The 12,820-nt window shown below is 49.4% G+C and overlaps 1 protein-coding gene across 1 annotated transcript in view; it reads left to right on the top strand.

Moving 5' to 3' along the window:
- The first annotated feature begins 2,313 nt into the window (after positions 1 to 2,313).
- Positions 2,314 to 12,820, top strand: part of LOC141272642 (inactive phospholipase C-like protein 2) — a 127,961-nt gene continuing 117,454 nt past the window's right edge. The window contains exon 1 of the mRNA XM_073683561.1: positions 2,314 to 4,458. Within this exon, the coding sequence (XP_073539662.1) occupies positions 4,219 to 4,458 (240 nt within the window). The 5' untranslated portion in view covers positions 2,314 to 4,218. The remainder of the gene's footprint in view (positions 4,459 to 12,820) is intronic.

Raw genomic sequence — 12,820 nt, 5'->3', positions numbered from 1 at the left:
ATAGCGTGAAAATAAATAGTGTCCTACAAACTCAATGCACTGCCAGTGTCTTAGGTACACTGTTTCTGAACAATCCACCTACCTCCACACATTTGAAATTCTGGTTAATATGGTTTCACATATGTCTTGCATTGGTGACCTGTGTTCATGCTTCTGTGTTGGAAGTAAAGCTGAACTTTGGGATCCTGAAAAACGCACCATTAAATGCACCAAAACCTGGGTTTTTGATGCAGCTTCTTTCTTGCCAAGAGATCAGGTTTTGCTGCAGAAAAAAAACGCTGAAAAAACGCAATGTGTGAACATAGCCAAATCCCGCTGAAGCAGTTTTATGTCCTTGTGGAGGGAAGGTGCTTGCTGACATTTCATGAGCGTGGTCCTGCGGGGTTTGGTCACACAGGATCTTGTGGATTTTCCGCTGTCTGTGCAGTTGCTGCTGTGGAAATGCTGCTGATTTAATACAGATTTTCCCCTTTTGTATTAGAAAGAGTGAAATCTGTAGTATAAAACCGCATCCATGATGCTACAACCGTAATACGGAGCAGATCTTCCATCGGCCTGCATTGTAGATACACATGTAACGGTGGGATCGCGGCTATTGCGCAGGCGTGATGATAGTCGCAGCGGCTACCAAATAGAGAAATGACTGTAAATGGATTAGTTATTGTTAATGCGGCTGTGCAAAAATCACGGTAATGCCCGGCCTAACGGAAAGACTTCACTTGTCCTCTGCTTCTAGATAGGGACGACATCACTAAAATTATTAACCACCATGCTTTACAAGGACTGCCACACATTGGCGTAACTATAGTGGGTGCAGGGGTTGCAATCACACCGTGGCCCTGGAGACTAGGGGGTCAAAAAGCCCCTTCGGCCCCAATGAAATGACCATTGCTATTAAACACTTGCAAAAATTGGGGGCCCCATTGGATTGGGGCCCACCCGCTTCAAGTTACGCCACTGATGCCACATGTGAGAGACTAGGAAAGAGCCCAATAACCTCATCCGCTGACCACTAAAGAATGTCACCAATAAATGGGGGGAAAGTGGCGACTGGTGATTGATATTTTCATGGTGTATCTCAGGTCTGGACAGCGCCATGTCGGTCCTGCTCTGTGCTCCGTATATAGTGGTGCTTACCCGGCACCCTGTGACAGGACCGAGGCGGCGGAAGGGTTAATGGCGGCAGTGCAGGGGTTACTGGTGCGGACCCCGGGTGCAGCACATGTGAGTGAGGAAGTCCCAGCGCTGAGGACGGGGGAGGGGGCGGCTCCATAGACATACGGAGGATGGGGAGACGCTGAGCCGGCTGCATAGCGAGCACCCCGGGCCATCCTGCCGAGGACACGCCGGGTGGAGCGATGACAGCACAGACCCTGGCCGTGTAGAAGTGCCCGTGTGTCCCGCAGCTAACAGCCCGGATCTCCTTCACAGCGGATCACTGGGAATCCAGAGATATTGCAGAGCTGATCTCCACTGATCCAGGGACCTCCCCGCACAGATCATCACTAAATCACTGATCCTGCACCACAGATCCCGCTAACTCATCGCCACTATAGCCAGATCCCACTGCCGCACAGATCCCCTCTGCCACAGAAGCTCCCACAAGGCAAAGCTCCAGATCTATCTGCTGACATACAGCAGAGATCCCGCTAACTCATTCACTACAACACAGACCCCTTGAATCCTGACTGACCCTGCAGCACAGACCCCCACCATCCTGACTGACCCTGCAGCACAGACCTCCACCATCCTGACTGACCCTGCAGCACAGACCTCCACCATCCTGACTGACCCTGCAGCACAGACCCCCCCCCCACCATCCTGACTGACCCTGCAGCACAGACCCCCACCATCCTGACTGACCCTGCAGCACAGACCTCCACCATCCTGACTGACCCTGCAGCACAGACCCCCCCCCCACCAACTTGACTGACCCTGTAGCACAGACCCCCCCCCCCACCAACTTGACTGGCCCTGTAGCGCAGACCCCCCACCACCTTGACTGACCCTGCAGCATAGACCCCCCCACCACCTTGACTGACCCTGCAGCACAGACCCCCCACCACCTTGACTGACCCTGCAGCACAGACCCCCCACCACCTTGACTGACCCTGCAGCACAGACCCCCCACCACCTTGACTGACCCTGTAGCACAGACCCCCCACCATCCTGACTGACCCTGTAGCACAGACCCCCCAGCATCCTGACTGACCCTGTAGCACAGACCCCCCACCAACCTGACTGACCCTGTAGCACAGACCCCCCACCAACCTGACTGACACTGTAGCACAGACCCCCCACCAACCTGACTGACACTGTAGCACAGACCCCCCACCAACCTGACTGACACTGTAGCACAGACCCCCCCCACTATCCTGCCTGACCCTGCAGCACAAACCTCCCACCATCCTGACTGACCCTGCAGCGCAGAACTCCCACTAGCCTGACTGACCATGTGCAGCAGACCCCCACGAGCGTGACTAACCCTGCAGCGGAGACTCCCCACCAACCTGGCTGACTCTTCAATGCAGACCCCCCCACCAACCTGACTGATCCTGAACGGCAGGCCCCCACCAACCTGACTGACCTTGTTGTGCTGACCTCTGAATGACCTGACTTACTCTTGTTGCACCTCCAACATTCCTGACTGCAGCAAAGATCCTTATTAATCCAGTGACCCAGCAGCACAGATCCCCACTACTCCACTGACCCTGCAGCAGAGATCCCAACTACTCTACTGGCTCAGCAGCTGAGATCCCAACTACTCTACTGGCTCAGCAGCTGAGATCCCCACTACTCTACTGACCCAGCAGCCCAGATCCCCACTACTCCACTGACCCAACAGCACAGATCCCCACTACTCCACTGACCCAACAGCACAGATCCCCACTACTAAACTGACCCAACGGCACAGATCCCCACTTCTCCACTGACCCTGCGGCACAGATCCCCACTATTCCACTGACCCTGCGGCACAGATCCCCACTATTCCACTGACCCTGCGGCACAGATCCCCACTATTCCACTGACCCTGCGGCACAGATCCCCACTATTCCACTGACCCTGCGGCACAGATCCCCACTATTCCACTGACCCTGCGGCACAGATCCCCACTATTCCACTGACCCTGCGGCACAGATCCCCACTATTCCACTGACCCTGCGGCACAGATCCCCACTATTCCACTGACCCTGTGGCACAGATCCCCACTATTCCACTGACCCTGCGGCACAGGTGCCCACTATTCCACTGACCCTGCGGCACAGGTGCCCACTATTCCACTGACCCTGCGGCACAGGTGCCCACTATTCCACTGACCCTGGGGCACAGGTGCCCACTTCTCCACTGACCCTGCGGCACAGGTGCCCACTTCTCCACTGACCCTGCGGCACAGGTGCCCACTTCTCCACTGACCCTGCGGCACAGGTGCCCACTTCTCCACTGACCCTGCGGCACAGGTGCCCACTTCTCCACTGACCCTGCGGCACAGGTGCCCACTTCTCCACTGACCCTGCGGCACAGGTGCCCACTTCTCCACTGACCCTGCGGCACAGGTGCCCACTTCTCCACTGACCCTGCGGCACAGGTGCCCACTTCTCCACTGTCCCTGCGGCACAGATCCCCACTTCTCCACTGACCCTGCGGCACAGATCCCCACTTCTCCACTGACCCTGCGGCACAGATCCCCACTTCTCCACTGACCCTGCGGCACAGGTGCCCACTTCTCCACTGACCCTGCGGCACAGGTGCCCACTTCTCCACTGACCCTGCGGCACAGATCCCCACTTCTCCACTGACCCTGCGGCACAGATCCCCACTTCTCCACTGACCCTGCGGCACAGATCCCCACTTCTCCACTGACCCTGCGGCACAGATCACCATCTTTACAGTGACTCCACAGGACAGAACCCCACCAGTCCACCATTCTTGTTACATAGACCCCCACTAAACAACAGGAGATACTCTGTTCTGTGTTTCTCAGCACAATTTCCCATTCATTGCATACAGATCTTCCACAAGTGACAGTAACACATGGCATAGCTCCAGCTGCCAGTGGACTTCTCAGGTACCTGCACCGCTCTCAGGACTTCATAGTATGCAGATAGGCTGAAGATCCCCATCCCTTTCCTCATGTGGGCAGTGTCAGTGTGTTTACACATCTAGCTATTCATTTCCTCAGGACCAGCATGCCAGGCTGAGGCATTGAGTCTTCTCACTATGGCAGATGGACGGGACCCTGCAGCCTGTGCTGCTGCGGCTGCTGCTATGGTGGGACTTCTAGGGGTGCAGGATGGAGGCACATTTACCTCAGGGGGGCTGCATGTACCTGACCGTGGAAGAGAGGAGCTGGTGCTAAATGGAAGATGCTCTGAGGACAGTCCACAGTCTGGGAGGAGCAGCAGGGACCACTCAGGAGAGCGAGGACAAGGGACTGTGCGGACTACTGGAATAATGAAGGTAGGACCACCATGACATCTGTAATGCCGCATTCATCTAAATACCTTGCTTCCAATCTACTATAGTTTTTCGTGATTTGTCCTGCCTGATATCTGCTACAGAGTCTTAATACTAATGATCTGATCCCAATCCCAGCACAGATGACCTCAATGTTCCCGGCCAAAGTCCTGGGTACCATAGTCCTTGGGCAAAGGACACCAAAGGCTGAAATATGGCTCTTGGGTCAATCCTTAATCATCTGCCCCATAACGTTGTGAAATACTCTGTATTCCTATAGAATAATACATATATGAATGCTGCGTGTGAACCTCGGACGCGGTCCCTATATATCCTTTATGCACCCCACATGTTTCCTGCTCTGACTCTACCTATTGTGTCATGTGGCTCGTTGTAAGACTTCAGGCTGCGGCCACCATCTAGTAAAGATCACAGCAGAGGACACACAACTGCTGACATCCCGGAAATGTGGTGGAGGTCACTCTGTCGCCCTGGTGAAATGACTTAAAACGGTAGAGGATCAATAACAGGTGAGAGGAGATGCAGCGTAAAGGACAAAGCTACTGAAATACACGGGCTAAATATAGAACCGATGGAGCAGGTGGGTATTGTGGCATTCCCCAGAGATCCCCAACCACTAAGGAGTTAAAACTTTTTTTTCTTTTTTTTTTACTGATTTACAAGGAAAGTTTAATCCACTCATGCCCCATGATTAAATCGTCATTTTGTAAATCCTACATTGCCCTCCAGATGTAGCAGAGCTGGATTTGTCATGTAATTATTTGGTGTTGCATAGTTATAACTCACAGGGCTTTGGCAAATGCCCAGCTTGGCTCTGCTACATGTGCACTTCTCCATCTGCCGATGTGCCTGCCTGCTCACCAGGACAATGAGGCCGGTGTGGTGCTGCCCACTCTCGCCTCCTGATCGGTGTATACCCACTGTTCTCTGTAGGAAGGATGCAGAGAACGCGATATCTTCTGTCACATTGTCGGCTGGTTTCACTTTCTAATGGCACAAATCCCCGACTACTTCATAGAGAATGGCAGAGATTACCTCAGCGGTCTAATTAATATGTGATTAATGATTGCTCTTCGGAGGCGTTCAGACATCCGTAATGCGTCTCTGCACAGGAACTGTATACTACATGAGCCATAGATAAGATCGGCTGGATCAGTGGAGTCTGTCTTTAGGCATAAATTGTATTTTAAAGGGGTTTTCCACTATTGCACAAATCCTTATTAATTGCACTAGGCGGGAGTAAAAAAAAAAAAATCCTCCTCTTCCTGACTTGCATTACTCCTTCGTACTCAGGGCTGTATCCCCTGTCGGTTTCCCTGGGGAAAACAGGTGAGCGCTGCAGCCAATCTGCAGCCAGAGCACTTAATATAGAAAAGTGGTGCCATCTAGGGAGGTCTCGTCTCCCCCCACCCCCCTATTTTCTTGGGTGCTTACTCAATAACCTTGTGTTACAAGTGATTTTACATAGGGGCAAGACCGGCTGTAGACTTAAAGAAGTTGTCCACTAATAGGACAACCCTTGTTCTTGCCCCATGCTTGGCTCCGATAAAATAAAAAAGCATATTCTCACCTCCTGTGCTGGCGCTGTTCCCCCCCCCCCCGGTGTCGGCACTCGTTCTCCCGGGGCTCCCATACTGTTGTTGTGACACCTGACCCCTGCGCCAAATCAGCGCTGACGTCACTGGCCCCGACTCCTGTCAAATTGAACATCAAGAGGAAGTCAGATGAGCCGCAGCCCAGACTTCCTCTTCATGTTCGATTTGCCCAAAAGCGAAGACAGTGATGTCAGCGCTGATTGGGCACCGGGGTCACGTGTCACAACAACCGCACGAGAGCCCCGGGAGAGCGAGGGCCAACACCACTGGAACGGCGCCAGCTCGGGAGGTGAGTATAGGCTTTATTATTTCATTGGGGCCAAACAATTAGATCAAGAATGGGTTGTCCTAGTAGTGGGCATCCTCTTTAAGGGTTAAAATGCTGATCAAGAGGGCTTCCAACTAATAGCCCTCCTCCCACGATCCTGAGAATGGGGCTCTGCAAAGCTTCTTCTGAATGAATCCGTGGCCAGACAAGCAAACCACAGCTCCTTTTATTTTTCATGGGACTGCCGAAAAAAGCCCAGCGCTTTACTCCACTGTTTTCAGCATTCAGAATAAAAACAGCAGTGGTGCCCTTGTCCGACCACCGCTCCATTCACACTAAAGATGTCAGAGTCCCGTTCTTGGAATTGGTGGGGGTCTTAGCCGTCGAACCCCCACCGATTACCACGTTAACAACTATCCTATGGTGATACCTTGCTGATCTCTTTTACAAATGGGGATAACCCTTTACTAAAACAATGCTATTTCCATACAGTTTTTACGTTATCCGGAGCATATCTGCTGTCTACTACCAACAACATTGATTTTTAGAAAAGATGTGATTGGCATTTTGCTTATCCGTCATCTGAACGCTGCCATGTTTACACAGAACAATGATTTGTAAAAAACGTTCTTATAAGAACTGATTGCGGGTGACCATCGGCCCCTGTAAAAGGCCTGGTCACTGCAGGCTTACAAATAGGAGGTGGTGGTCTAAATTATTGATTGACAGCCGTCCGAGCATCAGCATTCACACATACAAGAGAGTTGTCGATCACTGAGTAGGACCTCCCACTGGACTCCAGAATAAAGATGAATTTAAAGAAGCTTTCCATCATTTTTTTTTTGTACATAGAATGCTTACTATCAATATTCTAGCTGTGTAATTTGTTTTACCCCACAATATTTATATCTATACGTGTCCTCCCTTCATGATTAGGTGGGTTTCAGGATCTCCAGTCTGACAACCAGTTCAATTCACGTGTGGACAAGATAACATCACCCATCAAATCTTTCCTGGCAGCTCCCGGACTCCTCCTCTTCCGGCTGTGTCCTCTGTGTGTCCTCTTTTTCAGCTAAACATGTGGGTGAAGACCTAGGGGCTTTTTCATCAGCTCAAAGTTGCACAATAATTTTGCGACTTTTGCCATTTTCACGGTTGTATATACATCAAATAGGATACACAGAGACTGTTGTATATACATCACATGGGATATACACAGAGACTGCTTTATATACATCACATGGGATATACACAGAGACTGCTTTATATACATCACATGGGATATACACAGAGACTGCTTTATATACATCACATGGGATACACACAGAGACTGCTTTATATACATCACATGGGATACACACAGACTGCTTTATATACATCACATGGGATATACACAGACTGCTGTGTATACATCATATAGGATCATGGTTGCCAAATTGACTTATTATTTTTTCTGGGCCACTTATTAAAAAATCACAGACAATATTATTTACGGACACATTGGAAAACTATAATAAATCATTATGATTATCAGTGATACATGTCTACAGCCCATAATTCTGATATGAAAAAATTAGCTACATTCTCTGTAAACTGTAAAATGATGATAATCATTACAGTCAAAATATTCTGTATTCGTTTCATCAGCTTCATAAAAATCAGACGCCTTTCATTTTTTTTACGGGCAGGGCAAAAAAAGTGCCTTATTTTTTCGGACTGCCTTGGAATTTCTGGACGGTTGGCAACCCTGCATGGAATTGACTGAAACTCTGCTGTGTACATCACGTAGGATGTACTGAAAAATAAAACTTTTGGTGGAGTGCCTCTGTAATTATATAAAAATTAATAAAATGTGGGAATTGTAGGGGGTGGCTTCATGATTATGGGGTAATTGCATTAATAAACCTCCCTTATGTATTTCTTTAGATTAGTTATGACACTCCAGAGATGCAATAACTTTCCATTCTTGTGATAAGTACAAGTCACCTTTTACATAAATTCCATTGAAAACACATATATTAAAACCTGCAACAAGCTCATCAGGCTGCAGGTGCCGCGTCACCTCTCAGTGGTAGATGCTGGATTAATATTATGAGGCTAAAATACCGGTCAGGATAAGAGGTTGTTAACTAGATCATTTTTCTTGAATAGTAACAAGTTAAGTCTTCCAGGTAATCATGATGGATGCGCTGCCACCAGACAAGATGGAAGAGGGGACGAGCTGTACTTCATACTCATCATCAATGCAAGACCTGCATTAGGAGGCAGGGTGGTTAATTATTCATTGCTGAGCAGGATCTGAGAGCAGGATACAAAGCACAGCGATCGACCTCCAGAGACGACAATCTCTCACAATACAGGGCTTTTCTGTCCAAAAATATCATTTCCGTGGGATGAAGGGAATATAGACATCAATGCTATTTTGTGATAATTGTAAATCATTGGAGACAGCAGGGAGATGGACACCGACAGTAATGAGGCTTGTGGATTGATAAGTCAGGTGCTTTAAAAAGACATGTGTGGAGCTAATATGTGGTGGTAACATGACGTCTTGGTGTATATATCACTAGGCTATCCCTATATAGACTTACTTCTTTTCCCCGTCCCCATGTATTTGTAGTGAGCTGGCAGGCTCTGGCTGTTCTGTGATAATTGAGATAGAGCCTGTGACAGAAATGATAACGCCGGATGGTGTTGCCACCTTGAGGCCAGAGGTTGCACCTGCGCAGGATGTGATGACAGAGAAAAAGACTGAGTCTCCTGTGTCCCTCCCTGGAGAGTCATGTGAGCAAAGTGAAAAAAAGCGCGCGGAGAGTCAGAGGTGGTCTGTAAAAAAAGAACAAGGATGGTGTGCAGCTCCTCTTGTGTGCCGTAGAGGATACTCTCAACGTGCTTTCTGTTATCTGACACCTTATCCTCAGAGTTTTCCCCAGTTTCCGCACTGCTGAAGGATTCAGCTGTTACACTCCCCGCTACTGGAGTGTGAACCACATAAGGGAATCCACAAGAGCTACTACCCGGATCAGAGAGACTGTAAGCGGGACCTCTGGCGAGAGGCCGAAGTATTCCTTCCTTTCAGCGAAGTCTGCTGTTCCTGTTTTCTTTGGCTGGGACGCCTTCCTGCAAAGACAGACAGGCCTGCGACGGGGGACACATCCTTCTGGAGTAAAGGACTGGTAACGTGTGAGTAGGGACAGTGAGGGTCAGCTTATAAGTACACGTTATTGCTGTGAACATTTACGGTTGTCATTTACTGTGTTCTGCTGTGTTAAAAATGTATACAAGTAAAGATACGGTTATCAAGGTAGAGTCTGTGTGTGGGGATCTTGCTGGGCCAGATCATGGATATCAACGCGCGGCCTTGCCCGCGGTCACTTCATCTGGCGTAGTCGGCAGGATCTGTGACCAGCAAGATTCCCACCCAGGCCACGTGTACAGTCAGAAAGCCCCGCCGGTGTCTATTGTGAATCAGGTCAGGAAATTAGGTGGACGAAACTACCCTGTACCAGAGTGGGCGGAACAAGTCCCGATACTGGGGGAAATGTATAATATTGACCCTAAGACCTTGGCAGAAATAGCGGTACTGACGCTAGAAGGGGAGGCATGGACGACAGTCAGACTGGAGACGGTCAGGGGCCAGCGCACAGTGGATGATTTGGTGCGGGTGCTGGAGAACACCTATGGGCCGACCACATACCCGGGAACACTGCGACACATGTTCTTTAGACGGACGCAGCTTGAATGGGAGGATATTCCCCAATATGCGAACGCCCTTCAGGTACTCCTTGAACAAGCTTGTGGAAAAGGGGAACAACTAGCTGGTATGGCTCCTCGTGACCTGGTACTGAGAGACCAATTTGTAATAGGACTGAGAGACCAGTATCTTAACCGCACGTTACAGGACTTGATCCGGATGATACCGAATCTTACTTTTGCTGAAGTCAAACAGGAAGCCATAGAACGTTCAAGGGGACCCGTCATGGATGTGGGGATTCAAGGTGCTGCGTGCAGATCCATATCTGACATTAAAAATCCAAACTGTGACACGGAAGACCTGAAACAGATGGTAGCAGACTTACAGAAACAGATATTACAGTTAACATTAGACCGACAGGGAGACCAGCGAAGACAGCCTAGCCGTCCCGTGGGACAGTGTTGGTCATGCGGTGATCCTCGCCATGGGGCAAATCGTTGTCCTCAACACTTCCCTCCGCAAAAAACCTCTGTCGCACCAACGAACAAACCCTCAGTCACCCCAGCGAAGGGAATTTCGATCAGACCAGCGAATGGAACCCCAGCCATATCCACAAGCAGAGCTACCACGCCGGGCCTCACCACAATGGCCGCCGTTAAACTAGACACCCCTGCAGTTGAGGCTCGCACAGCAGGGGAGGCCAAAGAGAGGGGATCCAACCCGTTAGGCGAACAACGAGGACCACTGCAGGGGTACCTCCAGGACAGTCCTACAGAGACCAATATGTGTGGCCCTCTTCCCAGCCGCCCCCTGTAACATCCACAGCCATCGCCACCCTTTGAGCGGGGGGGAGTGTAGTGAGATGGCAGGCTCTGGCTGTTCTGTGATAATTGAGATAGAGCCTGTGACAGAAATGATAACGCAGGATGGTGTTGCCACCTTGTGGCCAGAGGTTGCACCTGCGCAGGATATGATGACAGAGAAAAAGACTGAGTCTCCTGTGTCCCTCCCTGGAGAGTCACGTGAGCAAAGTGAAAAAAAGCGCGCGGAGAGTCAGAGGTGGTCTGTAAAAAAGAACCAGGACGGTGTGCAGCTCCTCGTGTCTGCCGTAGAGGATACTCTCAACGTGCTTTCTGTTATCTGACACCTTATCCTCAGAGTTTTCCCCAGTTTCCGCACTGCTGAAGGATTCAGCTGTTACACTCCCCGCTACTGGAGTGTGAACCACATAAGGGAATCCACAAGATCTACTACCCGGATCAGAGAGACTGTAAGCGGGACCTCTGGCGAGAGGCCGAAGTATTCCTTCCTTTCAGTGAAGTCTGCTGTTCCTGTTTTCTTCGGCTGGGACGCCTTCCTGCAAAGACAGACAGGCCTGCGACGGGGGACACATCCTTCTGGAGTAAAGGACTGGTAACGTGTGAGTAGGGACAGTGAGGGTCAGCTTATAAGTACACGTTATTGCTGTTAACATTTACGGTTGTCATTTACTGTGTTCTGCTGTGTTAAAAATGTATACAAGTAAAGATACGGTTATCAAGATAGAGTCTGTGTGTGGGGATCTTGCTGGGCCAGATCATGGATATCAACGCGCGGCCTTGCCCGCGGTCACTTCTTATTCATCCCTAAATTGTAATGTGGTTATATAACATGCTGATGTAGTCATGTTCTGTCGCTTGCGCATTGCTTTCCTTACTCCAGTCTGACCTTGGTCAAATAACTCACTTTGCCACTCTTACCACTGGTCTTTGTAAGAACAGCATTGAGAGTCCTGCTTATCTTGTCTCAGCCTGCAGCTACCGTAGTACAAGTGCATCTCATCGGCAGAGCTGCTAATGTTCACACATGAGTATGTCAAAGTAGGTTCTCTGAATCGGGGACAGGACAGATTAGGTATCCGTGTACACGGATCGAGCGGCTGCACGATTCGACTTCCGATCGGTAAACTTTACACAGGCAGACAAAAGCAAACAATGCCACTAGATCGCTTAGTGCACATAGGCTGCCATGGCTCTCTGCAGCACGAGTCCTGTCTACACGGAGCGATGATCTTTTAAATTACACACGAGCATTTTGCTTGATGAGTGAGGGCTTTGCTCATTCATCAGGTGATCAGCCTGTTTACACAGGAAGATAATCATGAAGCGAATGTTTTTAACAATGCTTATTCATGATTATCTTGCAGTATAAATACCCCTTTAGTAGTGATCGTGGGGCAGAGATGGTTCTGGACTTCCTCTTCATAATCCAGCTGAAAGACACGCTTCCACAGTCTGAAATGGTTGCTTACAGGAAACATTTGGCTTGAACAAATGGAGAAAAAAAGAATACCTTTAGACCACTTTAAGTTGGAAGCCAAAACCTGGTGTGGGACCTACAAGGAAAAAGTATAATGGAATGATTTGTACCTCTACCATGTTTTGGATCCAGTCCTAGTTTTGGCTTACACATACCGATTTCAATGGGAAGGGGGAGAAGAGCCAATGCCAGAGAATTCTAGCAGCAGCTTATCTACCAAAACATTAAAGGGTTGAATTTTGGAAATTCGGGAGTCCTCCAAACATGAGATTTGTCTGTCTATGGGGAATCTCCCGTTATTTTACTAATGAGTAAAGGAATTTTATCTCCCTGTAAAGAGACTGCTGAGAAAATGATTTTACCACATTCTGATAAAATTCCTACATTAGAATTGGACCTGCTTGATGTTTATGCGATGCGTCATTGTCCCCTATCGCAGGAGTAGTATGGTAGACCTACATAATGCAGAACTTAATACTGCACTGAATT

Source organism: Phyllobates terribilis, unplaced genomic scaffold (genome assembly GCF_046119375.1).
Source record: "Phyllobates terribilis strain yellow unplaced genomic scaffold, ASM4611937v1 Scaffold_5__5_contigs__length_657084704, whole genome shotgun sequence".
In the NCBI taxonomy this organism is placed as follows: Eukaryota; Metazoa; Chordata; class Amphibia; order Anura; family Dendrobatidae; genus Phyllobates; species Phyllobates terribilis.
Note: the sequence above shows the minus strand (reverse complement) of the source record. Positions and strands in the feature narration are given on the sequence as shown.